Raw genomic sequence first — 27,988 nt, 5'->3', positions numbered from 1 at the left:
TGTTCAATAGACTAAATTCATCAAGTCATTTTTAATCATGTTCATTGGACTGTGGAGCTGTGCCAGGGTCCTACTAAGCAACAAATGGGTTCAGAGCAGGCACATTGCAGATTCTGTTAGAAAATAGTTCCCTCTGGTGCTGGTTCTTATCAACTTGCCTGTGAAGGATAAGAAATCATCAACATTTCAGAATATTGGGGAACAAAAGAGCAGAAACTTGGCTTATTTGCAGCACAGTGGTAGCTCCGTTTGTTTTGGATTTGTACCAGCATAAACTAGAGAAGAATTAGGCACGAAGCCAAATAATCCTTGTATTTCTTAAGTCATTAAGCAAATCTACAAGGAGCTAAGCTGATGAATGGTTAACAAATGATGGTGAAGTGGTCAGATGCTACTCGTTAAAGCCAAGCATTACACCATAATCTGTATCTGCCTGTTCTCAACTCAGGAGATGTTCTACTGTTTTTAAGGATACCTTGGAAAGAGGAACTCTGAGCGAAGCAAAAAGAATTTGGTTTAAATAGCCTTACCGAGCAGTAGACTCCCCTGGTACAAGTATTTTGGGTGAGATTTGACCTATAATATTTTTCTCTAGCTCTTCTGAAGGTCGTGATTATGTCTAACAATTCACTTCTAGTGATTTTTATTTGAGCTCCAAGGAGGGAATGTAAATTTACAAGTTCAAACAATAAATGGTTTTCTGTGGCACTGAAGAAAGATCTCATCAGGTATTAACTGGAGTTTATTTGGACAGTGTAGGTTTCTGCTTATAAAGACAGAAAAGAAATAGAAGAAAAATTGAAGAACTGAATACTTTACCATGCATAATCGGGTCAGGTCCTTTAGACAATTGTGCAAGACTGTTCTTAGATTGTTTGTGTTACTGTTCTTCCTTACAGCTTCTGTGTTTCAGTGAAACACTGCAATACTCTTTCATATTGAGAGGTGTTAGAAATTGAATGTTTCGCCAGGTACCTGACAGGAATTACTGACAGTATGAAAGGTGAATTTTGACCCTATGCTTAATAATTATGTAGCGATAAAATCACTAACACAGACATTCATGGTGATATACATGACAGCTTATACAGTGACTTCTCTGCTTAAAATTTTCCATTGGTCGGCATCAGCAGGAATTCCACGTATACAGAGTAATGGGGAAAAAAAAATCCTTAGGTGTCCTAACTCCATTTTATGTATGTAGCAAATGCTCAGATAATCAACCTTTGATATTTTGCTTCAATGTGAAAGATGCAGATCTAGAGTTCAAAACTTAGATTTCCAAACTCTGTGGCGTTTCCTTGCTGAACTTGTTTATCCATCAACGCTTCAAATCACAGAATAATGGCATTGAACATAACGACTTCTCTACTGAGTTAAGTAGTACAGTCCTTGTACAAAGCAATAAACATTCCTTATAAAGGAAAAAAAATTGCAGGTCATGATTCCAAACTCTAATGTAGGAAGAAAACTTTTTGTACCTAATAGTATGTTGGTCATTTTGCATTTCAGTTGCTGATTCTTCAGTTTTACAGGATGACATGTTATTCAGGCTGCTGCTAATTATATGCTCGCTATTATGGTAATTGACATCTCTCAATTTTGTTGTTATGACTACAAAGTACTTGGTAACAGGCTGATAATGCATAAAGACTGCAGCCTGTCTTGCTGGCTGAGACTCATCACTGTTCTTTCTGTTCTGTCTGTCCACGTGTTCTGAGTTACAAGCTGTTTGGTGTAGAGACTGTGTACATTGTTTGTACAGTGCTTATCACCACGATGTTAGAGACATCATGGCAATACAAATACTGCAGGTATGTGCATTTACAAACACGTATAATCCACTTCTCTCAGTCAGTAGTGATCTCGAATCCCACTCTGCAGTAGTGTAGTGCTTAATCAGATTTTGCCTTATGTTTAGGTAGTCCAGTGATCTTGTTTCATCCAGAATGCATGGGTGAATTGCTGTTTCTTGATGATTCTTGACCTGTTTTATAGCCATAGTTAGGGAATACTGGTATTAGAAATTGGCAGATTGTATATTAAAGCTTGTATACCAGCATGCATTGTCTTGAAAGGATGACCAATCATTATGATCTGAATCCTTTGTACAGTTCTTTATATTGTTAAGAAAAAACTTTCTCCCATGTTTTAGTAGATTTCCCATCCTCTTTTCCCCCTGGTTTTAGCCTTTGCAGCACATGCTGAATCTCAGGAACTTAATGAATGTATGCCTGTAGGGGACCAGGCTATGTAAGAAACTCTCAGCCGATTAAATCAGTAAATCCAAATTGAATCTGAACCTTCTCAGGAAAGCCCAAGTTCAGTTTGCATTGGTTGGGGGAGTAATAATATACTGTGAGCAGAAAACTCTGGACAGAAAAGTGTGCTTCAGTGAAGAAACCACTAGTAGTCTACTTAGTCATATATGCAGATAATGCGTGGTCATCTGCAGATTCTGCTTTAGGAAGATTTGTAGCACAGTAAATCCTCTGTCTGCTAGCTCCTTGATAAAACCTTTTAACCTAGCATTTCTACCATTGGAATATATATTTCTACCATTGCAATATATATTTTCATAATAGGATTTTTCTTTGAAGGAAGCTGATTTGAGGTCTTGATGGATATGCATAAAACTTGGTATAACAGGAATCAAACATAGGTTCTTCTCTAAATGAGCAGGCTTCTGTTGCATAAACTCAAATGCAGGAGGATCCTGTCTGTGCAGGACCCAGGTTGACTTAACACTGGTTTTCAGATACAGGACCCATTAAAAACCACCTCAGTTCTACATTCTAAACTCCATAGGCCATTCTGCAGCTCTTCCAAAGCCTAAATAGACTCCTAGATATCTCTGATGGTAGGAGATCTTGTTTTTATTAACTGTCTCAGGGGCAACACAACAACAAGCAAGGAGTATTTATGTAAAAAAATAATTCCTTAACCAACTGCAGACATTCTTGGGAATATTAGGAGACTTATGAAAAAACAATAAAACTATAGCATCCAGAATCCTGGATCCCTGGTGGCCTTCAAGTCTAGGGGAAATATCCTGTTTGCTTTTCCTTAGTTGGGCTATTAGATTTATTGGAGTGGTCTGGCCTCTTGGTTAGGGAATTGCTCCCTGTGCTTGGAAATGTTTTCCATTGTGCTGCAGCTGGGGAAATTACCAGCTTTCACTTCCCATGCCCTGTAATTTCTCTCCTGTTGGCTGCTCACTCAGTTGGTAGCGCTAAGAATAGATGAGTAGAAATGTCATTCATTGTTCACCACTGTAGATTGCTGTCTTAGGCCTTCAATCTCTTGTCTTTAAAGGCTACAAAATAGGTTCTTTCATACACAAAAGAGATATTGAAATGTCTCTTCTATGCTGTTTCACAGGGAAGGTTGTGATACAGGGTTAAGACTCTTGAAATAAAATGAGGTTTATCAGACATGAAGTTTGTGATGTCAACAGGCATGACTTCTCAACTGTCTGCAAGTATAGTGCACCATTAAAAGTGTACACATATTATATGGGTTCAATCTACACGGACTCCCGTGTTCCAAACCAAGCCATGCTTCAATAATTTTTTTTTTTTTGTATGAATGTGATTAATAGAAGAAGAAAAAAGAGAGAAGACAGAAAACAAATTGGATGTAGTTTGCATTGTCTCTAAACTAGCAAGGCTTTTAGGTAATGTCAGATATTTTTGAACTGTAACATCTTAGTGGGTGAAGATCATGGTCCAAAGCCCTGTTCAACCTATGTTAAGGGAAAATGGAATAAGCAGAGAAAGTATTTTTTTGAAAAATTCCTCATATTGTTGGAGCATATTTAGGGTTCATAGGATTGACTGTCAGATATTCTTTCAGTTACATTCAGAAGTAGAAAGTTTGTTCATTCTTTCAGGAAAAAAATAGTTGGAATACATAAGTGTTAATGTAAACATTCCGTTTTGGGAGTATGTCTCTGTACAGCAGGCAGACTTTCTTCTTTTGTGCATATCTCACACTAGCTGGAGAGACTGGAATATGACTTAAAGATGGAAGAGATCCTTTTACGTTCTGGAAATTGCCACGGAACTTCAAGTTGTTCTTCCTGATGTTTATCTTGCTAGACAGTGTGTTTCTTTTTGCCACCAGAAGTAAAGATTCTTGCCATGCTGACATTTTAATAAATGATTAGATTGCTCACATAGCTGTATAAGCAGTGTGGCTTTAGTGGTAGCAGAATAGTTATTGGCAGCAGCTTGGCTCTTTTTCACGCTTTGTTGCATGTTAGTTGTCAGTAAAAGTGGAAGGACGATTAACCTCTGTGTTGAATTTCTGTGATGAAAAGTGCTACTTTAGGTGTAAACCATACGACAACTTATGTAGGTGTTATTACTGGGAATGTTGTGGAATCTGCATAAGGAATATTTAAATATTGATACCCAGGTATCAAGTGATTTCTTTAGGTTTCCTAGGGCGTACATCTATGCTTACGCCCAGAGAACGAAGCAAAGAGAGAAAACTTTTAAATTTGAAAGAAGCATAGCTGTGATAACAGCAAAACCTGTTCTGCCCTTGTGCTAACCATGTTCCTCACAGTCTGCCCAAGTATATAGTTTCAGTCAGTTAAGACAGGAGGAGTGACTTCCTGAAATAAGTGCTCAGCAAAGTTCCTTTTAAAATCAGTCAGTTCTGATTCATCCAATTTTCGTATGAATACTGAGATCTGAACTGTATTCTTGCTCAGATTAATATCAAGAAAACATGCACTCAGGTGGTTATCCACCCTGAGACTTAGTTGCCTGTATAGTTTGTTCGATGCTGCTTCACATGATACAGGTACATTGGTTGAAAAGTTCCCAGGGTGCTGCTTTAATGGCATGTCTCCACCATGGTGGCTTGCCAAATCCCTGTTGGTAAGTTTGTTATGTACTATTACAGCATCAGCTCTTTAGAGGCAATGTCAGATTCGACTTGCTTCCTCACGTTCAAATGTGATTAGTGTTTTTCACAGGTCTGTCATGGGAAAATAAATGTTTAAATGAGACCATTTTGCTTTATGGGCTGAAAGAGCCTAAATTTGTATGTCAAGCCTGGCATAGGCTCCTTTGTAGGGGGTCATAAAGTCTGTAGGCTGGAACACAAGACTACATTCAATCTCTGGCCCTACAGCCATCCATTAATCATTATTTCCAGTTATAAAACAACCTACTCATACTTGCTTCACCAAAGTGTCCTGATGATTAACTGTGAGCAGTTCCTTGAAATGCACTGCATGTGCACACACCAGTGTTCTCACTCTTTAAGCTGACCCAGCACTGGGGTACCTAATGTATTTGTGAGAAGAGAGATCGGTATCAGTGGTGCAACAGAGCAATGGACATTGTTGAGTGTACAAGTCACTGCCATGGTGGTGTCTCATGTTTAAACTCCAGCCTGGCTGTTGCCTCAGTTCTCCTTATTGCTCCTCACCTGTTCTGCACATCTCTAGGTGGTGGACAGGGTGGTAAAGGGCAATGGGATGTTTAATTCCCCACTTTGCCTTAAATGAAATGAAGAATCCTGCCTCAGGCTTTTCCTGCAAACCTAGCAGGTTGCTATGGATTAAGCTACTTAATCAATCCAGACAAACCATTCCATGCTGCTTCATAGTAGTCGATACCTCCAGTCACTTGCCATTTCAGCAGCTTAGAGACTAACGATCCTTCATTCTGCAGACAGAGATGTGCCAGATAACAAAAGTTGCTAAATAGCCACTATATATATAGCCACAGAGCTATAAAATCTTTTTGCCTTCATCCTCTCCCACCATCATAAGCTGGTAACATAGCAACTGATGAAGCTGCTTGAACTTGAGTTGACCTGAAATTACATGTTTCACCGTTTATGTGTTTATTCCTGCCTTTCTACTTTTTTTGGTACTTGTTGAGTTTACATTTCCAGTCCCTATGGGAGATTAGCAGCTTGTTCATGCAGAAAGCTGAAATAGATTTAATAACACATGATATATGAGCTTAAATAGTCCATGGACTTAGCAACACAAGAGATAGCTAAAGCTGGCCCTGGCTACTGACTGGTGGAGAGGACCTTTTTCATGATGTGGGTGCAGTTTTCCATGTCTTTGTACAGATTTGGTGGAGCCATAAGAAAGAAGAGCCTCCCGGAGACTGATGTTTTAAATTGTAGTGGTACAGAATTGGCTGTGAAAGGAAGCAGTGTAGAGTATAAATATGCATGGATTATAGTAACCCTGGGATTTTTCACATGGGGGAAAGAATGAACTTGGACACGGGTTCAGAAGTAACCTGCAACTTGAGTAGCTGTTGGTGCATGCACAGTTGCAGCAGCTTCTAGAAAGCTCCAGTATTTTCATCTCCCTAATTGAAGGAGAGATGATGCTCAGTTCTCACACTTTATTCAGATATGTTCTTATGTTAAAACCTAACTTGATCATAGCTCATTTCAAGACTAATATGATGTGTCTGTCATCAAGTTCCAAGAAATAAGGGAAGTAGAAAAAATTACTAATTGTTCTGTGAGGAAAATATATCAAGGATGAGTTTGGAGAACAGGACTTGGTTTGAGCACGCTGGACATGCTCCTAGAGGAGCAAAATGGAGCAGTTAGATGCTGGTTAGAGAAAGTCATGGTCTTTTTATTTTTACTGTTTTTTTGGTCAAATGAAAACTGAACCTTTTTTCTGTGTGTGACACAGTCTCAACAGATGGGGCTAAGACGCTTCAGCCTCAGAACAGTCAAAGAGGATCAAATTCTTTTTTTGACAAGCACTTTAAGTATTGAATTATTAAATCAAAGGGCATCACTGTCACCAGTGCATGCTCTGGCTGCATATATAAAAGGAAAGTGAGTTGTGCTCATCTTTTCCAGAGAAAAGCATAATCATTTATCTTCATGTGATAGTTTTAGACTGCAGCACCTGAGTTCTGCTGCCCTGAATGAGGGCATTCAGAGACCATTCAAAGAGCAAGCAGGTGCTCAGTATTGTTTCTTGCCAAGCAGTTCTTTGTTTGCTTGGTGGCTTCCTCCTTGATAGACTAACTGGTCTGATGCCTCACTGTATTTCATACTGCAGGCCAGGCACTGAGAAAATAAGATTAAAAAGGTAAAATACATCTCACCTAACTTTTAATACCAGTCAAAAGAGGGAGGGATCAAGGAGCAGTTAATTTTATCTGTCTTAGATACATACCTTGAGATGAGTCCATTTCTCTCCATTTGACTACAAAGGGAACCTGAGATCACTAATACAGGCTTGAACATATAGAAGCTACATAGTGAAAGTCCAAGGTATTTATAATCAGCTCATGGATGCCTAACTTCTTAATGCACAAAAGTCTTTGTGTTGGACCTCTCAGGGTTCATGAAAGATCTCTGTAAATGGAATGACATTCCATAACAATGTCATTCCATGAGCAACAAGAAGCATACTACTGCTCTTGTTCATGATGTCATTTTGTAGCTATTTTGCAGTTGAAAAACTCAGAAAATTACCTGCACTTTAAAAATGAGAGTTAATTGTCCATGATTCCCAGCTCTGGGGAGCTTGTCATTCTTAGAAATTACCTAGAGAGACTGCCTGTGCACTGTATAGGGTAGCACTCCTATCCATGTGAAGAAAGGTTGCCTTCTAGCACTCTCAGTACACAAGACTTATGAATGTGTTTTGCTGCAGTACTGGAGATTCTACATGTCAATACTGAGCCATTAAGAGAGCCATGGGATAGTCTATAGTCACCTTTTTTTCCTCTTTTACTGTACAAGTGGAGACTCAGAGAAGCATTCAGTTCTAATCTATGTGAGTTCTTGTAATAAGCTTTACAATTAGAGCACAGAGTCTTCCATCTAATTCACTTAATTTACGCTGGGAAATGAGATACTATTCAACTAATCTGATGCTATTTTCTTCTATGAGAGAATGAAAGCATCCTCTGAGGCTCTGGTGGGATTCAGGCTAAGCTTCTGAGACACACAAATAGTGTGAAATGCTAATGAAATAGTATGCTACTGTAATTCCCACTTGGTACCTGGTGCCCCTCTCCTTTAACCTGTAACACAATTAGAAGAGTTGATAGGAGGCAGTGGGCCTGTACTAACTCTTTCTGGTCTCAGGGCAACTTTGTAAATTTTTGTTTGATAAGATGACACTAATACAGGTGACCTTTCTTCAGCCAGGGTTTGTTCCAGCTATCTTGCAGGGTGACTGCAGTGCTTTTAGGAAATCGTTAAGAGGTTTCCTACTGCTTTATAGTAACTCTTGTAAGCATTACTGTGTTCTTCTCTTTAAACATAGGCAGCCCAGTTGCTTAATTTAGAACATATGTATTCAAATCACCAAGGAACATTTCCACTGCTTAAGGGGAAAATACATAGAGAATATGTATTCTTCATTTTCATCAGGCTGCAGCAAGTTCTCCCTTTGTATATAAGTACTACACCTACACTGTTTTGACATCTAAAGGGAATAGTTTGTAGTCTTTGAATTTTGGGGTTTGGGGAATGTCAGAAGATGAGCATCCTGCCAAATATTGGGTCTCTTGCTCCATTGGCTTTCTTTGGTGATACTGATTGCTGTGCCCTGAGATCTGCTCGTCTCGTGTTCTTCATTGCTGTTGTGCTGATTCTTTGACCACTTTGCTCAATTCTTTTACATCTTTCTGGATAATTTTTATTTTCTCCTCTACTTCTTGTACGTGAAACGTACGGCAAGTCCTTTGTAGACAGAAGCATTAGCTCTTAAGGGAAAAGCAAGAAGAAAAAAGTGCATGACATACTGTGGCAAATGAGTATTCTATATCATAGAGTACTAAAGTTACTTATCACTGTATTAGTAAATTCTGTGTTGGGAAGAAGCATCAGATGGAGAGTACTGACATTAAATTTGCTAATCCATAGAACAGTATAGCAGTGTCTAAATGGAGCCCCCCTCTTACCGTTCTAGTGTCCTAGCTCTTTAGCTAAATATCCAACCTGCCACAAGCTAAAAGGGTAAATCTCCATTTTTGTCTGTCAGTCTTTGATTACTAAGCACATAAGCATCCTGTGGCTGATGGTTCATGAGGATGAATGCAGTGTTGATCTCAACAGCGGCAAGAAGAGACCTGAATATCCACAGGGTTGCATCACATAGTATGGGAATGTTCAAGGAGGATAAGAGGTTAAACTTTGCCATGTAAGGGTGACGTTTGCCTGCTGGGACTGCTCTGTTTCATAAGAGGATGCAAACCCAACAGTAAAGGCTTTTGCACTTGTAAAATGTATAAATCTGTGAAACCATTGTCCCTTGTATAGGCTGTAGAAATCCTAAATCTTCCTCTTCTCTCACTTTCTTGGATTTTGGCTTTAACTAAATATTCAAAATTGTTGATTTCAGAATTGGTTCTGGGCACTTTTCTTTGGGAGTAGACAGACTATATCACTCACTAGCGCAATTTATCCATCCAGGTGAATTAATCAATCACTTCATTAATGCTGCTGGCACACTCTTCCAACACGGTTGACATGTGCCACCACTGTCAGCCTGTTACAGTACTGTGAGACAGGTCTGAATGTCTGTCTTTTAGACAAAAAACTATTAGTATAATGTCAGCACAGTGAAATAGTCTCATGCTAAATATTGTAAAATCCTTGTGGCATTTCTTTGTGCAATAAATGGAACTGGAAGTTTGGACAATCACTGGAAAACAAAATTCAGCTGCTGCATTTATTACAGTACCAGGAAGTGTGCTAATAAGCAGTGCCAATATAAATGCTGTCATTCAGAGCTCAGACTGCTTATTGCTGTAGTGTAAAACTAGAAAGGGTACTCATGGATGCTGCTCAGTCAGTCAAGTGAATCTCTAATAGCCAGCAATAAGGTGTGCAAAACAGTTGTGCAAAGGTGACAAATTCTGCCTAAAGGATGGAGGGGCAAAAAATCAGAACAAAGGCATTTTAACATGATTCCATTTTTTTCTTAAAACAGCTAGGTTTGCCTTCTTAAATGCAAATTTAAGTACCTGTGTTCTCAATAGCTTTTAAATTGTAACACTGTGGCTATTGTGTAGAAAACTATACAAATGTGTTTTGTTTTGTATCTTTTGCTTAAAAAAGTTCTAAGAAACTTGAAATTTGTTTTCCTTGCCTTTCAGTCCCATCCTTATCCATTTGGCAAGCACAGTCCACAGCTGCTCATTTAGGACGCTGTGAGAAAAGCTTACAATTCCCATTAGTGGGCGAATAAGCAGTATCATGTTTGAAAACACAGATCCTGGTTGTCAGGCAAATGTCTTTGTTAACAGCTCCCATCCCCACCTCTTCAACCCCCAAAGAATAAAAAACACTGTGTCTCTTCTGATCTTATTTTTAGAACCTGTGCTCTCTTGTATGCATGTGAGAAAACAAAACAGGGCTGTCTGTGTGCATGTTGCAGCTATCTTCCTGCTGCTCTGGAGGCCTGGCTATGTATGGGGCATACACAGCTGATGTTTTGGAAGGACTTACAGAGGATCATCAAGTAGTGTGAAAGGTACGGCCTGGATGGCCCAGCCAGATACAAACCTACTTTTCTCCTCTATTTAACAGCCTTTTTGGGGTCCTCTTTGGTTTTGTTTCCTGATTCTCTTCAGTCCTATGTTGAGAGTTTATTTCAGTGTTTGAGAGAGTCATGTTAGGAATTTCATGTGTTGGCATGATTGTTCAGTAACAAAATAAGGGTACAGGTTAGCACTTCAGAAACAGAATCATTGAACTTTGCCATATACTAGTGTTTTGTAGCATTAGGGGTTCTTTTTGTCTAAAATCATCCATAGCCCGTCATGTGCAAATGAGAGTTCCAGGTCACCTTGGCTGTACATTTTATCAGGTGGTCTTGTTATGAACAAGGAAGGAATTTTCAAAGAAATTGAAGTTTTATTCACATAAAATCCATAGCTTAAAAGGTTTATCCAACTGTTTTAAGATTACATTTTGTATAATGTCTTTTTCTTATGGATTATTTCACAGGAGACAGTGATAAAAGTTGTTGGGGATTTTTCTCTAATTTTTCAATCTTCCCAGTTGCCTCTGAAGGATTCATGGAGCCCATTTTTCTTCTATTGTCTAACAATTGCTTAGAATTGCCTTGCTTAGACAACCGTAGAGAAATTATTCCAGTAGTAGAGTAGAAAAACTCAGGAGCAGTTGCCAAAGAATAAAATACATGTGTTTTCCACAATAGTTGGAAAGTATAGTATTCACAGCACCCAGCCTGTCATAGTTCAAGGACCGTCTGGATGATGCTCTTAATCATATGGTTTAGTTTCAGGTAGTCCTGTGAGGAGCAGGGAGTTGGGCTCTATGATCCTTATGGGTGCCTTCCAACTCAAGATATTCTATGATTCTATTTGGTCTTTTTTGGTCCTTCATGTTAGTTTTGATTCCTCACACTCTTTGCACTACTAAACTTTCTGTCGTTTTAAAGCCCTAAGAGCATTCAGCCTTCTCAGCTGTAGATCATAGTGGTATTTTCTGTTTTAATGGGAGGATAAAGGCACACCCCAAATTCCCTTCATGTCTGCACAACTGGACCTGCTTTGCACATACAATAAAATCTAATTATCTTCAATAACTCCCCTTTTTTTGAGCTTGTACCACATAGGTCTTTTGTTAGGGCACCCAGGAACCACATTTTCTGTGTCCTTCCTGAGTCTGGGATTTAGGCTAGATATTCCAGTTGCAGCAATCCAGTACCAGATGTCCTCGTTGCTGGCGAGCCTGTGGCTTTCTCCTCTGTGCCTGGAGGAGGAGGGAGAATAGCTGAAAGGGAGCAACAGGCTAGACAAAGCTTGCAATGTAAAATATTGTCTGGATCAAATGGGGCTTAAAATATGGTTGATCACAATTACATGTTGTCCTGGTTTCAGCTGGGACAGAGTTATTTTTCCTCCTAGTAGCTGGAATAGTGTTATGTTTTGGATTCAGTATGAGAAGAATGTTGATAACACACTGATGTTTTCAGTTGTTGCTAAGTAGTGTTTAAACTAAGTCAAGGATATTTCAGCTTCTCGTTGCCCAGCCAGCAAGAAGGCTGGAGGGGCACAAGAAGTTGGGAGGGGACACAGCCAGGACAGCTGACCCCAACTGGCCAGAGGGATATTCCATACCATGTGACATCATGCCCAGTATTTAAACTGGGGGAGTTGGCCTGGGGGGTGTGGAGCGCTGCTTGGGAACTAACTGGGCATTGGTTAGCAACTAGTAAGCAATTGGATTGTGCATTGCTTGTTTTGTATACTCCAATCCTTTTGTTGTTGTTGTTGTTATTATTATCTTCCTTTCTGTCCTATTAAACTGTCTTTATCTCAAGCCACGAGTTCTACTTTTTCTGATTCTCTCTCCCATCCCACTGGGTGGGAGGAAGTGAGCGAGCTGCTGTGTGTTGCTTAGTTGCTGGCTGGGATTAAACCATGATGTGTACAAGGCCAACCTCTCACCATGTTTGTTTAATTAAGGTCACATAGAGATCTTAATTAAAATAGTGAGCTCATAACATCAGTGTCCTGGTTTCAGCTGGGATAGAGTTAATTGTCTTCCTAGTAGCTGGTACAGTGCTATGTTTTTGAGCTAGGTATGAGAAGAATGTTGATAACACACTGATGTTTTCAGTTGTTGCTAAGTAATATTTACTCTCAAGTCAAGGATTTTTCAGCCTCCGATGCCCAGCCAGCAAGAAGGCTGAAGGGGCATAAGAAGTCAGGAGGGGACACAGCCAGGGCAGCTGACCCAAAGTGGCCAACAGGGTATTCCATATCATGTGATGTCATGTCTAGTATATAAACTGGGGGGAGTGGGGGCGGGGGGATTGCTGCTCGGGGATTAACTGGGCATCGATCGGCGGGTGGTGAGCAATTGCACTGTGCATCATTTGTATATTCCAATCCTTTTATTATTACTGCTGTTACTTTATTAGTCTTATCATTATCATTATTAGTTTCTTCTTTTTATATTCTATTAAACTGTTCTTATCTCAACCCACGAGTTTCATTTCTTTTCCAGATTTTCTCCCTCATCCCACTGTGGGGGCGGGGGGGAGCGAGTATAGTGGCTGCGTGGTGCTTAGTTGCTGGCTACGTTTAAACCACGACAATCAGTCTGGTCATCTGTAACTGACAACTGTGTTTAGTTACAAAGGGCAGAAAATGGTCCTTATATTTATGTGCTAGTTTTGCTAAATAATGGGTAACTTGTTTAGATCACTTCCAGTAATTTGGCACAGAGTGATATTTAAAAAAATTGCTTCTTGTCCAGTTGGTGCCAGTAGGAGAGAGCCCATTATTTTCAGTGAGGTGGGATTGAGCCTTGAATAACTACTATAATGGCTGCTTATCTTAGTTTCTTGAACTTAGAAAATGTGAGCAACAGTTTAGACTCCTAATTTTCGAATATTCTGTGGCACCCATATTTCAGATGGTACTTAGAAAGGAGAAAATTGATGGGTTGGGGGGAAGAGAAAACCACCATCACTTTTTTTTTGGGGGGGGGGGGGGGGGGAGGATAGATTTAGATTTGGCCTAAAATAAAGAAGATAGTAATGCTGGGTGTTGTCTTAATTTAAATCAGTTTGGCAATAGTAGTTTCTAAACTTGTTAGATGAGACTTTCATGCCTGTTTAGCAGGACAAACTGCTCTATTAATTAAGCTCAGTCCCATAAAGCTCTTCTACCTTGCAATCAAATCCCAAAGTAACCTGGATCATGTTGTTATTGAAGTCTACAGCCCAGGAGAATGGAGTTTAATATTTCATTTATCTTGTGTTCAGCTATGATGTGACATACAAGATGTCATTTTTGCATCGGGAATAAAAATCACTAAGTCTATCATTTAATTGTCTTGCACCAAGAAACAGGTAATAAACTGTTTGTGATTTATAATTGTCGTGGTTTAACCCCAGCCAGCAACTAAGCACCACGCAGCCGCTCACTCACTCCCCCCCATCCAGTGGGATGGGGGAGAAAAATCAGGAAAAGAAGTAAAACTCCTGGGTTGAGATAAGAACGGTTTAATAGAACAGAAAAGAAGAAACTAATAATGATAATGATAACACTAATAAAATGACAACAGTAGTAATAAAAGGATTGAAATGTACAAATGATGCGCAGGGCAATTGCTCACCACCTGCCGACCGACACCCAGCCAGTCCCCGAGCGGCGAATCCCTGCCCCCCACTTCCCAGTTCCTAAACTAGATGGGACGTCACATGGTATGGAATACACTGTTGGCCAGTTTGGGTCAGGTGCCCTGGCTGGGCATGAGAAGCTGAAAAATCCTTGACTATAGTCTAAACACTACTGAGCAACAACTGAAAACATCAGTGTTATCAACATTCTTCACATACTGAACTCAAAACATAGCACTGTACCAGCTACTAGGAAGACAGTTAACTCTATCCCAGCTGAAACCAGGACAATAATAATTTGATTTTTAATGAAAATGTATCTACATGCATTTCTTGGGGCAATAACCTTGCTAAATCAACATATAATCAGCCTGACATTTCATATCAGAAAAAGATTCTGGCAGGAGGGGAACAGTCCAAAATAAAAGCAGAAACAAACATTCCACAGAAAACTTAGCTTGTGACACTAGTTTTTGTTCGTGTTGGATACCTGCTATAATTACAATTCAGATTGCTTTTTTTCCAGAGGTACAATGCACAACTATTGCAGTCAATCTCAAGGAGATAGCATGGTTCATTGTAATTAGTTAGCCAGAGGAAATGAAATTAAGTAACTTTTCAGTTGATCATTTTGTATAATAATGTTTTCTGTGCATTTGTTTCTCTTCACTGAGCCCATGTTAACCTGCAAGACTTCTCCAGAGGGGAAAGTCCTATCTTCCTCCCATTATGTGGTGCTCAAACTCCTTTCTTACACACTTCTGTGGGTCCTGGATTCTTCCAGTTCTCTGGGTTCTTGGAGGAATCACCTTTAAGAAGGGTTTGGAATAACTCCCACAGAACTCTAAAATTAATGTCATGCTGTAACATTTATAGGTTTCTTTTTCTGAGACAGAGATGTTCTTTTTGTCACATTATTTTCACAAGAGAATTGGGTTTGTGTCCTCTGGGCTGAGGGCAAACCACATTAGAGTGTGACAGAGGGAAAGCTAGATGAGATTAAAGAAATTGCTCATAATCTTGCACAGTTCAGCTCAGGTTTTCAAAACCACAAGGCATACGCTATTCATGCAGTTTCCAATATGCAAGTGTTATTTATACACTGACAGAGAAGGGAAAAAAAAAAATCAGGCAGGCAGCCAGAGCCCTGTAGATTTTTTTATTTATTTTTTTTTTCATCAAAGGGTGCTGCTGAGATGTCTCTTATTGGCTTGCTTTTTATCACAGAGAAGATATTCAGTGGCCAGGTTCCTGCCTCCTCATGATGCTTTTCAGACATCTAGGCACTTTTCAAGTCTCATGCAGACTTTGCTTGAGTACCTTTGCTCATGAAGTTAAGCAAACTTTGCAATCAAACATGACAGGGCATGTTGATTCACTGTTGCCTTAGAGTTTTCCTTAGTTCTGAGCTACCAACAGCCACAGTTAAGAGTCAGTTCTAGCAGCATCCTGACTACTGATATCATTGACCACAGGAAGATCCCTAGTGTTTAAATTTGTTAGTATTTTCTCAGACACACAGCCAGTGTTTTGATTAAAAAGTATATCCTATTTTTAACCTTTATTTTGCTGGTAAAATCACAAAATGAGCAAGTGATTTGAGTTTTCCACTCATTGCTAATTGTCTCACATTAAGCATTACACTTTGGCTGAACCACAATACCATGATCAATGATGGTGATATTCTGCCACATTGTGTCACAGGGCAGAGGAAGGGCTGTTGTACTGGAGCCTTTTTATACATGGTATATGCTAAGTGCACTCAGTTGTCTTTATTTAAGACTTCTTTGCCCCTCACCCTCCAATATTATATTGAATGCTATTGCTCATATGCTTAAAGGAGAGAGTAAGTATAAACCTGATCTTTTAAAAGTGACTCTTGTGTTTTATTTTAAATGGAAGTTGCTTTGTGGTTGCTGTATTTTTGCAGGTGTTTCTGAATTGTTAATGCTACCCCCAGTGTAAGGGAGCTGAATTTTTAGCACAAAAAAAAAAAAAAAAAAAGCCAAATTCTTTGGGACAGCACTGTTATATAGATACATAGTGGAAATTTGATCCTTATGATAAAATTGTCTCAGGCCTCTCATGGTTTCTTTTTTTCTACAGAGCCCCCAACTCCTATCGCCCCTCCTGAGCTGCTGGCTGTCGGAGCCACGTACCTGTGGATCAAACCCAACGCCAACTCCATCATTGGAGATGGGCCCATCATATTGAAAGAGGTGGAGTATCGGACAACCACTGGGAATTGGGCAGAAACACACATTGTAGACTCTCCTAATTACAAACTGTGGCATTTGGATCCTGATGTGGAGTATGAGATCAGAGTGCTGCTCACTCGCCCTGGAGAGGGAGGTACAGGGCCCCCTGGACCACCACTTACAACAAGAACAAAATGTGCAGGTAGGGTTTCTGCTGCTTTACAATACAGCACAGATACTTTGGTTCACTTACTAATATTAATGGTCCTCCACACATCCTTATTGCAGATGTGCTTCATCAGTGATCTGAATTGACATTATGAATTTTGATATGTCCTGGAATATTTTACTTTTTATTCCATGGCCAAGTGTTTAAGAAACTGCTGGTTTTATGCATGTAGTGTATTTGCCAAACTTTCTGCTACAGTGTGTGGCTGCTTTCCGTTGAAATGAGCAAGCAGATGAGAGCTTTCCAACCAATACTCCAGTAGGCAAATTGTTCTTAAGACTAGTGTATTATAAAATTTTCTCCCTGTAAGTGCATAAAAAAATATATGTTGTTCTTGGGTAATGGTTCAGCATTGGTTATTAACAAATTGACAGTGCTATCAATTTATGAGTACAGGGTGGTGAAGCAGAAAGCATTTAGTTTTTTAAATAAATTTTTGTATTCCATTTGATGGAATGGATTCTTTTCCTCACTTCTGACAAAGAAACCTGTTCAAACACTGCAGCATCTTCCCTTTGTCTTTCATATTGGAACAGATCAATTTTGCTCCAGGGACAGGAAAAGTCTATCTTCTTTCTAAGCCATATTGGCCTTACCAGGAAAAACTAAAGGATCATGTTCCCATGTTTCAGATATATTGGCTATTCATCCTGTTTTCATACATTAATCATTAGCCATTAAGGGAAATCAAGCTCTGTACCTTACAAGGGGATGAACAAAGCAGTTTTCTACATAGCAGGTTTTTTCCACCACACAACTGTCTTCTCAAGTTTTGCATTTCTGTTAATTTTTGCCAAGTCTTTACTGTGGTGTGAGCAAAGGACAGAGACTAAAAGGCTGCTCTCCTTTTTCTACAGCCTTCCTTCCCTCCCCCAAAATTAATAGTTTAAAGCAACTGGATATAAGTAGTGGAAAGCTTATACAAAAGCATTCTGGATCCAGTTACTCTTTCTGACCAAATAGCAAGTCTGAAGTATGAAGAATGCATCAAGAACAGCCAAATGCCATCCTAGGATGGGTTTAAGCAATGCAGTGTTACTGTTCCTCACCCACTTGTCACAGCATGAGCACCCCCAGCAGCATCCTCTTCCTCTACCAAGAAAGGAAGCCTGGCAGGCTGAGTGTGTTGTGGGGTGGGGGTGGGGGGGCACATCCTTACTGCCTTTCCTTTATTATACTGGTTATAAAGCAGCGAACATTTAGTGTCTCTTTGAGAAGAATTGGTTAAAAAAAAATATGTCTGAGCATGAGGATCTGGCATGAAGGTATTTGCTATATCCAGCACCTTCTGTTGGTAGAAGACAGATGTTTGGAGGGTTTTCTGCGGCTAGGTGGAAAGCATGAAGTGACATGGATGACGTCCTGGCCTATCTGGGAAATTGGCAAATGCTGTGCTACTCATCTTTTGGCTGTTTCCTCCTTCACTAGTGCAGTCAAATTCTCTAACCCTCTGCAGAAATAAGTGCAGGCCTGGCCTGGGACTATGCATTTGCATATGGAAATATGACATGCTGAGATTTGGTCTGTAGTTCATGCATTGTGACTTTGCAGGCACGCTCTCTGCAGCAGCCAAACTTTTCTGTATTACCTGTAAAGAATGCTTGCTTTAGTTTAATTCACATTAAAAAAAAAAAGAGGGGGATGTTGACTTTGTGCTTAATGATGTCTTCTACTGGATCCCAAATTGCTGAGTTTCCTTGCTCAGCATAGGTATCGACTGACATCATGAAGGATGACGTAGATAATTCGTTCAAATTGGCTAAGCTGAGCCACTCATTATTTTCCATCCTAATTTACTAATGAAAATCTAACTGGAGAAGGTCATTCTATTAATATTAGTTGTCATACAGAGTTTGTTGAGATTGATGATGATGACATTTATGTTTTGTTTAGGGCATTGGGTGGGAAAAAAATGTAATGATCTTGATGTAAGCATGGACTCGAAGGAAGGGAGAGACCCAATATCTAAAGATGTACAACTTCCAAAAAATGCCAACTGAAATGATAGACAAGAAAATGCAACTCATTATTCCAATTTCCATAAATTGTGGAATCCTTCAAAATACCCTATTTCGAGGATAATTACACAAAACTGCCATGGTAAAGATTTTTAAAAATGTGCTGAACCAAGAAAACAGCACTCTTTCCTTGATTTTTCTTAGAGTGCCTAACAAATGACATCGATGAAAATTGAGGCGGTTTTTAAATAGTTGAGGGGTGAGTGATACTGCTTTTTTCAAGTGAATTTTTTGCTTCTTTTCTTTGTCATTACTTAGCAAGAGAGAAGTACCAAACTCCTACACTTTTGTATGCAATCAGTAGATGGCTGGAGTAGTCCTGTTTTATTGGACTGTTTAGCATTGGTACTGTGGTACTCTGTTTATTAAGCCCACTAATAAAGATAACAAAATTGACTGCAGAAGTAATAGTAGAGAATATCACCTATACTGGAGAAGTAGTATTTACTTATTTAAATTGCAAAAAATCAGTGTAACCATAAACAGAAGGTGTCTGCAACCTTCCAACAGTGAGAAGTCAATGTCCCTTTTACTAAATAATCTTCTTAGTGCCTTTTCACATAGAAATTGTATACTTGTGTGCCAGGGAGTCTGAGTAACTGCTGGCATAGCCTTCAATTTAGGCACATCTTGCAATGAGATTCTTATTTTTATTTTCATCTCTAAATTAGAATTAGGATTTGGGAAGGACCGTGCTTTTCTTCCACTTCAAATCAAGCAACAGAAGCTCATTTACAAAGTTGCAGTTGTCTGCTGTGAGTTTCTTGACTGTTGGCCTTGCATCAGAGCAAAAGCATGACCAGAATGGCTCAGCATGAGCTTAGAAAGTCATTACATCATGATGCAACTCGTATCAAGATCATTCATGATCTTCAGATTTTTTGATCAGAGTGAATGGAAGTTGTTTATGCGGACTTTTTAAAGTTTTTAATTGTATAAAACCCATAAAAACTAATTGTGAAAGGTCTTGCTCTAAATGCACAAAGAAGTTTTATTAAACTGGGTAACATCTTATCTAAATTTCTATAAACAGTATGTGCCCAGGCATCTGTTATCCCAATGGCAATACTTTTGGTTTTTTACAGGACAACACTACAAGACTCTGTTTATATTTGATCTTTAGAAATGATACTGAAAATTAAGTCCCAGCTTGCCTCCTTCTGGGAAAAGCCAACTGCCAGAAAATATCACAAACCCTGTCTTTGTAAATGAATGATTTATTTTTGTTGTTGTTGATGTGGGTTTTGTGTTGGTTTGTTGTGTTTTGGGTTTTTTTCTTAGACTGTGATAGGTCGTGACTTGGGACAGGAGAAGATTAAATGACCTTGAGGCATAAACCAGTAAACTGTCAGAGGGAAGAGTTGCTCAGCAGAGAAGAGGGAAAAGAGAAAGACTGCTTAAGGCTAAGATCAGACACAGGGTTGAGGGGTGGTTAAAGGAAAGGAAGATATAAAATATTAGGTTTTACCTCCCAAATAATAGGTTGGGGGAGATAACAGGATAAGAATATATGTTTGAACACTGTTCCCAGTAGTGCCTAGTAGTTCAGCACTGGTCTTCTGAGTGTGGCGGGTTTTTGAGTTTTTGGGTTTTTTTTAGCAATCCTCAATAGTTAAACAGATCTCTTTAAAATCCTTGTTTCGTGGGCTTCACTCAAAAAAGTGTGCTTTGGAAAGCTGTAATTTGGGAAGCTTGGGGCTTGTTTTCTTCTCTGTGCTTATTTATATTCCCCTGCTTTTTTTCTTTCTCCAGTTGCCACAGAAAGGGAGAATAGGGGAAAAGTCGTTTTTCCCTCTGGTGGATGGGAAAGAGAAGGGAAGACCTTACAAATGAAGTTGTCTTGGCGGGGGGGGAATCTCATCTGAAAAGTGTTTGCCTTCTAGTAGGATGAACTTGCATGAAAAGAAAGGCCAAAGGGTAACATTTAAATGAATTTGAATAAAGGGACAGATATAAGACTTTAAAAATAGTATTTAGACCTGGTTAAAGTACTACCTGGAAAAGCTATCTTGAACATGAGCTTCATTGCCTTTTTGGATGACTGCAGGTGACTCATGAGGTGGGTTTTGTGACCTTGAGGCTTGGAAGCAGGAAACTTTCCAGTCTGACAGCAGAATTGCTTGGTAAGGAATGGGAGGGGAGAAAAAGTCCTGAGAAACCCCATAATCTGCTCCCCCCTCTCTGAAGAAAGAAAAAAAGAAAAAAAAAAAGGGGGTGACAATGATTCTTCATCGAACAAGCTTATGATAGTAAGAGGTTTGTCCTCATATGAAAAAATTCACAGGGATCACATGCAACCTATCTCTTAAGATAAGCTGCTAGAGACAGCGTTATTCAGCCAGGAGGATGTGATTTAGCTCCTGGAGAAAAGAGTCATTGTCAAGATCAATACTCAATTTTTGTTGTTGGCCTAGGGAAATAAAAGTTGGTCTTGAACGATGTGGCTGAATTCAATACTCCTTTTAAAAATAGTCAGGATAAAATAGCTGATATAAATGCAAATAATCTGTACATTCAGAATTTGATATGGTATTGCAAAGTAGTTGGAAAACCTTTTCCTTTAGTTATTATTAAAAGGTACTTCGTTGCCATGAAATCTTGCAAAGTTCAGAAATAGTAAGCAGCTTTTGCCATTTTTTTGTCGTTTTAAGACTACATTTTCATACTATAGAAATGTTTTTGTCTGTTGTTCTGTTAGAAATGTTAGAAAAAGGAGGTAGTTGTGTACTGTTACGAAATGTACAATCTGAACAACCAGAAGATTACTTTGCTGTGTGCTGTTAGTATGAGTTGTTACAATAGGTTCAAAAATATTTCTTTCTGATTTAATTTTAAGGCCATAGCTCCTGTTAAATAGAAAACATTCACATGATAATGTTGAAAAGTAAGATTCAGGGTTGCTATACTGCTGCCTTCATTTTTTTCAAGCTTACAAAAAAAACCCCACCAAACCTGAAAAAAAATTTGATATATGAGTCAAAGCACTACACAAATGGCATATCAAGTGATTTGAAAGAGAGTTCTGTACAACTCACATGTAGGTATTATTAGAATCACTGATTCACAGACTAATTTGACTTGGAGTTTACTCTAAGTCTTGTCCTGAAACATACATTAATTTCCCTATTAATATTAGTTGAATTTTAACTCTTAGCTCCACTGTCTGTTAGAACATTAAATATAGAAAACAGGGAAAATAGATGTTTTTTTAGCAAGAGTGCCTACTTTTGAAAAACATTTCCTATAGAATATTAGCAGTGAAGGAAAACCTTACCTGGGTTTCTTATTTTCTATATTGGTAAATGCTGTGAGGGACTTTCTTTTTCCCAGCTATGATAAGACAAGCCTCTGCAGTGCATGTTCTGCTTGTGTTCGGTTTTGCTCTCTTGCTAATTTCCCTGAAACAAAGACTTGTGTAGCACAATGAAATGCAGTTGTTCTCTTGATAGTGCCTGTTCCCAAGAGCCGTGGAGCGCTGCAGGTGAGCTGTTGAGAATGGCATGATCTTGTGTCTGAGTTTCAGTATGTGGATCCCACAAAGCCTGTGGGACTGGTAGCCATTTTAGTGACTTCGTTCACTTAGCTTGATGATTGGAAACTCTGTTTTCATTCCACCTCAATAGCCTTTGGCATGTGTCGTGGTTTAACCCCAGCCAGCAACTAAGCACCACGCAGCCGCTCACTCACTCCCCCCCCATCCAGTGGGATGGGGGAGAAAATCAGGAAAAGAAGTAAAACTCCTGGGTTGAGATAAGAACGGTTTAATAGAACAGAAAAGAAGAGACTAATAATGATAATGATAACACTAATAAAATGACAACAGTAGTAATAAAAGGATTGAAATGTACAAATGATGCGCAGGGCAATTGCTCACCACCCGCCGACCGACACCCAGCCAGTCCCCGAGTGGCGAAATCCCTGCCCCCCCACTTCCCAGTTCCTAAACTAGATGGGACGTCACATGGTATGGAATACCCTGTTGGCCAGTTTGGGTCAGGTGCCCTGGCTGGGCATGAGAAGCTGAAAAATCCTTGACTGTAGTCTAAACACTACTGAGCAACAACTGAAAACATCGGTGTTATCAACATTCTTCGCATACTGAACTCAAAACATAGCACTGTACCAGCTACTAGGAAGACAGCTAACTACATCCCAGCTGAAACCAGGACAGCATGTCAGCTAGAGAGATAAGAGCAGAATTACAAAAATATGATATTCCTTCTTTTTGATCCTTGATCCCTGATTTGTGCTTGGAAACAGCCAGGTAGCATTGCTAAAAGATAGGGGCTTCATCTGTATTGCATCCTAACAGCTTAAGTCACTTTGCATGTAAGGTGATGATTTTCCCTGCCAAATTGATTAAACAGATAATAAATATATCTCAATTTCTGCTTTATTCTTTCCCCCTCCTCACTTAATTTTTGATGGAGTAGAAAGCATCTACTCTTTAAGTAACAGCTGAAAGAAAGGTGAAGTATTTCTTGATGATACGTGTTTTGTGGAGATGAGCATGTCGGAGTGATACGCTTTTCCTGTCTCTCTTTGTCAGGTCTCAGCTTCTGTTTAGCCCATAATGTGTACCTTCAGACCTTTTGGACAATATAGACAATACTTAATTGAAGTTACAGAGCTGTGTAGGAAGCCAAGTGGACTTCTGGTTCCTTTTCAAGCTGCAGAAGTGTGGTTGGTTGCATGTATAGGGGTGTTCCAGGCAAAAGATGTCTCTTTGAGGAACTATCGATATCAAGTTATGGATGTATTGGCTGTAGAAACATGGTCAAACTGGAAAGATGCCTTTCAAAGAACAGAGGATCGATTAGATCTATGAATTAGTTACTGGAAAAGAAATGAGAAAAGGAGGAGCTATGTTGTCTGGGATGTAACAACAGTGATGACCTGTATGGAACAGAAGGAATTTGGGAGGAGAAAGGGAGGTAATTAAATGGTGAGAGGGGAAGCAGAGTGTTTTGCTGCACTTTGGGTGACTGACTGAATACCGGGCTCCTGAAAAGTCAGATTGTTAGAGCTGAGAAGATACTTGGTTTGGCATGAGGCCACGGTCCATCCAAAGTTCAGGCACTAAATTCAGTGTGTTGGAAAGCAGCAATGTGCAGAGGAGAGGCTGGGATTTACTGCTGGAGCACATCAGTATGCCATAAATCTGATACTTGTTTCTAGCAGTGACCAATGCCTGAAAACTCCCAAGTCTAGCAAAGCATGTCCCCTATTGCCTTTAGCCATGGTACATATGGTGAGGAATCTTCTTTATCCTGATCCCTGCAGAAGATTGGCTTTTTGTCCTGAGGCATGTGGATTGATTGCCCTTATCTTAGTCTGCATAAATACAGTTATGAATATAAAGGCAGTTATAATAGTGCTTTGGTCTGGATTTTTTTTTCCAGAGGGATTTTGCTCGTGATGGATTTAAATTCTAGGGATTTACTTTTTATCTGCAAAGGCAGTTTGTTATCCAGAAATGTTTTTTATTTTTATTTATTAAGATGAACTCTAGTTATTCATTTCCACGTCACACTGTTTCTATTTGGTGGTGTTGCTGCTTAATTTAGTGGCTTTCTATAATGTGGTTTGAATATAGCATTATTTTCTGAGTGGGCAGGCTGGTCAGTAAGATGACAACTTTCATATAAAGGCATGAGGCTTTCATGCCAATAAGAACAGTTCTCACTAATGATGGGACCTCACGACTTCTTCCAAAAGGAGTGGACCTGCCTAGCACTTGGTTTCACACCAGCTGAATTTATGACACTGTTCTTTTTAATATTTCTTGGCTCCTAAGTTCTGTCCAGGCTTCGTCCCAAACAGCCTGAGTATTCCTAACCTGAAGAGACAAAAATGGAGAGAACAGAAAATAAAACAAAAAAGCCCGAGACAACAACAGCAAAAACCATTCTGTTTTGTTGAACTCTGAGAAATCCCTGAGCACTGGTTGACTTAGTAGTTTTGTAGATTTGAGGCAGCTAAACATCTGTTGTGTTGACAGTACTTTTCTAAGTAAAAAGTGGTTTTGAATGAAATTTTAAGTGAATACAAACCAGTTTGATTTTTCTCTTGTTGCAGTTATTCCAAGCTGTATTTCTACTTGAAATACGCTGGGCACATGTGAAGGCTATGTACAAGAAGGTCACTGACCGGACAGTCAGGCCCACATTAATGATTTCAGATCTTCTGGACTGGAGCCTGGACACAAGTGGTGTGCAGAGAGCCTAAAACAAAATTATGACAACTTCTGCATTACCAAGCCACCCTGAGTTAATCAGGGAACTGAGTTCTCATCTTTGTGGACAACATTGTGTTAAATTTTCTTGTATGCATTCAAATAATTGTGTGATTCCTCTTGTTTAGCTCACTTAAAGAAACTTTAGAGGCAGGGAAGTAAAATAAGCAGATATCTGATGTGTTAATAGCTTCTTTTCTCTTTGCTTATGCAGCTTCATTTCAGCATTCTCAATTTAAGGGTGTCTCCAGTGTGGTCCTAAAAATGTGACTTCATAGGACTCTAGCCTTAGCTTGTGCAAAACTGGCACTGCTTTACCAAAGTCAGCGTTTCACACACATTGAAAATCTGGCCCACAATTTGCAAAAATGGGCCAGGCACTCAGTCCCCTGCTAAAAGCAATTTATTTAAATTGCATGGTGTCTTTTAGTCTTCAGTTAAGTGGCATCTTTCATAAAATTTCATCCCTTATTACCATATTATTACTGCTTCTGTTAGTTTTCTGAGGGTGCGATGAGATGATCGTTTCCAGATGTCGCTTTATACAAGTGTGAAAAGCCCAGTTAGTGGGAGGAAACTGGAAAGGATAATGCTGTGTGTATTCTTGCAGTGCATGTGTTAAGCATTGAACTTCCACTGAGGAGCAACCAAAGGGAGGTGTCTGTTTTGCTTCTCTGTGTGATATATACCATAACTCATCCTGAGAGTGAAATGACAGACCCAGTCTTGCAAAGCATTTATTAAGCTCTATGGATTTGCATAGTCATGATCCTATCTTTGTCCTGGGACAAACACTGCTCACTGCTTCCTGCTTATGCTTCTCTTTTTGCTTTTCCAAAGACAGCTGAAACATAAATGCCTTTCATTTTTTAAATGTATTTTTAACGTACACAAGTCTGCATTAAAAAGCACTCAAATAATAAGAGGTGTTCAGAGTTTATACGCTGGAAGTGCCCAATTTTAAACATTTCAAAGAATAAAATGTGTGTTAATTGGCTTTCTTGGAAGCTCTAACACGTAATACAAAAGCAAGGCAGGGAAAAAATGGAAGAGAGCACTAAATTCTCAACCTTATGTTAATGCTTTTAACCCTGAGATATTTGTAAGACATGTAGGAACAGTTTTGTTCCTTACATGTTTAGTTGTTTTACGTTTTGTCATAAATATTTTACCCTTTTATTTTTCCCCAGTAGACTCTGAAATATTGAGTTGAACATGACTGCTTGTTTAACACTTGCCAACTTATCCAGATGAGCAGGGGTGTTGCACAGCTTGGTTAAAAAAAAAAAAAAAACAACAAAAAAACCCATGTTGATGTCTTAAATACGGTTGCAGAACCAGCAGGTGGAGTATGAGAGTACAAAACCTTTTTTTGTAATGGTGTGTATGTCTGTCTGCACAAGTATGTTGCGTTTTCATACTGGTTGAGCTTGAAAATTGAATTTTATTTTATTTTTTTAACCACCTATTCTGTCTGTGGACATTTCTGTGACCCATTATGTTCCAGTATCTGAACATGACAAAACCAAGAGTGAACCAGAGATCTCCTTTCCCTTTGGGGGATGCAGGGATCCCTTTGTATCTCAGTTCATGTTACATAGGTGGAGAAGCAAAGACCCCCAATCCTCCCAGGCTTTGAATTGTGATCCAGGTGATTGCTGTGGCCGTGGGACTGGTAGAGGTTTATAAACTTAGTCACCATCTTAATTATTTGTTACTCCAGAGAGTGCAACGAGGGGAAAAAAAACCAAACCAAAAAGGAAATGCTTTCAACTCCTTTTAACTTATTTTTGCTTTTTATAAGCTAAAAAGGTTGATTTTTTTTTTTAAGCTGGGCTTTTTGAAAATATGAAGCAGTGAAATATTTTATGACTTTAGAAATAGTATTCAAGTAGACCATAGCTGTGACCATATCAAAGTACTCAAATATTGCTGGAGAGGCATGCAGGCCTGAGCATCAAAATCAGACTGACAGTTGTTATTACAATGTATTTCACTCAAGATCCACAAATCCTCATTTTAGCTGCCAATAATCCTTCAAATTATTAAATTAAAATCTTGGTGCATAGACCATTGAAAGGGGGTTTAAAGCAAGACCATAACTCACAAGATAACAAAATCTGAAAGCCTTAACGTCACAGTTTCTTCCCTGTGGCACTTTGAAAGTTTTTCTAGCATTCACTAGCAACAAAAAAGAAGCAGGAGGGAAGTAGGTCTTGCAAATAGATCCAAACCTCCAGAAACTGATTTGTCAATTAATGAAGTTTGATGAAAATCTTTGGTGAGCTTGAAAGATTAGATTATATATCAAGGAAGTCCATCACTTTGAAGATAAAGACTTCAAGTGATAAATTTGTTTAATAATGTTTTTAACAGGAAGATAAACTATTGGCATTAAATTGTCTTTTTTAACAGAGGAGGGAGCAAGGCGGAAGAGTAGGTTGCCAAATTTAAGAGAAGGAATACTGCACCAAAGGCAATCTTATATATGAACTACTGTATGTGTATGTATAAAACCAGTTCTTCCCAGTTGGTTTTATTCTCCTCAGGTGGATTATTTCTTAACCTACCATAGGAGTAAATCTTTCCACTTGCTATTCTATAGGTCACTTTGCTATACTATTTATTTTTACATTCGTAACAAATTCCTCTGTAAAAAGATCCACATGGTTCTTTTTCCTCAGCAGAAAGAATCCCATTGTCACTAAAGAAACTGTGCCTGAAAGCAAGCCTACAACTGTGATGGTTTTTAATTTCATACAAAACTAAAACTGTGGTATGCCAATTCAGACAAAGCAGATAACCTTGCTGCTATAAGAGAACCCAAATGTCTTTGAGTTGTTGTCAGATACATGAAATGGATTAAAATCCTGGTGTAAAGTGTTGCATGTTGCATCCTATAATGCATAGAGATCACCACATTGCACGTTGCATCCTATAATTTGCTTTGTGGTGGTGGAAGTGTTCTGGGGTGATAACTGTTAAGTTTCTTGTAAACACTGATTCCCATCACATCTCAACACGTATATTATCTTTTTCTTTGTAATCACTCAGCAATGCGCTTGTACTGGTTTCAGTTATAAGATTTCCCTTTCCTTTGTGAAAACGCAACTTTTTTGATTCTGGTCTCTGTCCTACTCTTCTAAAGAAATCAGGAACCACAGAGTTAAAAGATGAACTTTG

At 39.1% G+C, this 27,988-nt stretch overlaps 1 protein-coding gene across 6 annotated transcripts in view; it reads left to right on the top strand.

Moving 5' to 3' along the window:
- Positions 1-27,988, top strand: part of PTPRT (protein tyrosine phosphatase receptor type T) — a 501,782-nt gene that overhangs the window by 247,244 nt on the left and 226,550 nt on the right. For all 6 annotated transcript variants that reach the window (XM_069807237.1, XM_069807218.1, XM_069807208.1 and 3 more), the window contains exon 7: positions 16,232-16,525. In XM_069807237.1, the coding sequence (XP_069663338.1) occupies positions 16,232-16,525 (294 nt within the window). The remainder of the gene's footprint in view (positions 1-16,231; positions 16,526-27,988) is intronic.

This window comes from Haliaeetus albicilla, chromosome 2 (assembly GCF_947461875.1).
Source record: "Haliaeetus albicilla chromosome 2, bHalAlb1.1, whole genome shotgun sequence".
Lineage (NCBI taxonomy): Eukaryota > Metazoa > Chordata > Aves > Accipitriformes > Accipitridae > Haliaeetus > Haliaeetus albicilla.
The sequence above is the reverse complement of the archived record's forward strand: the minus strand, read 5'-3'. Positions and strand labels throughout refer to the sequence as shown.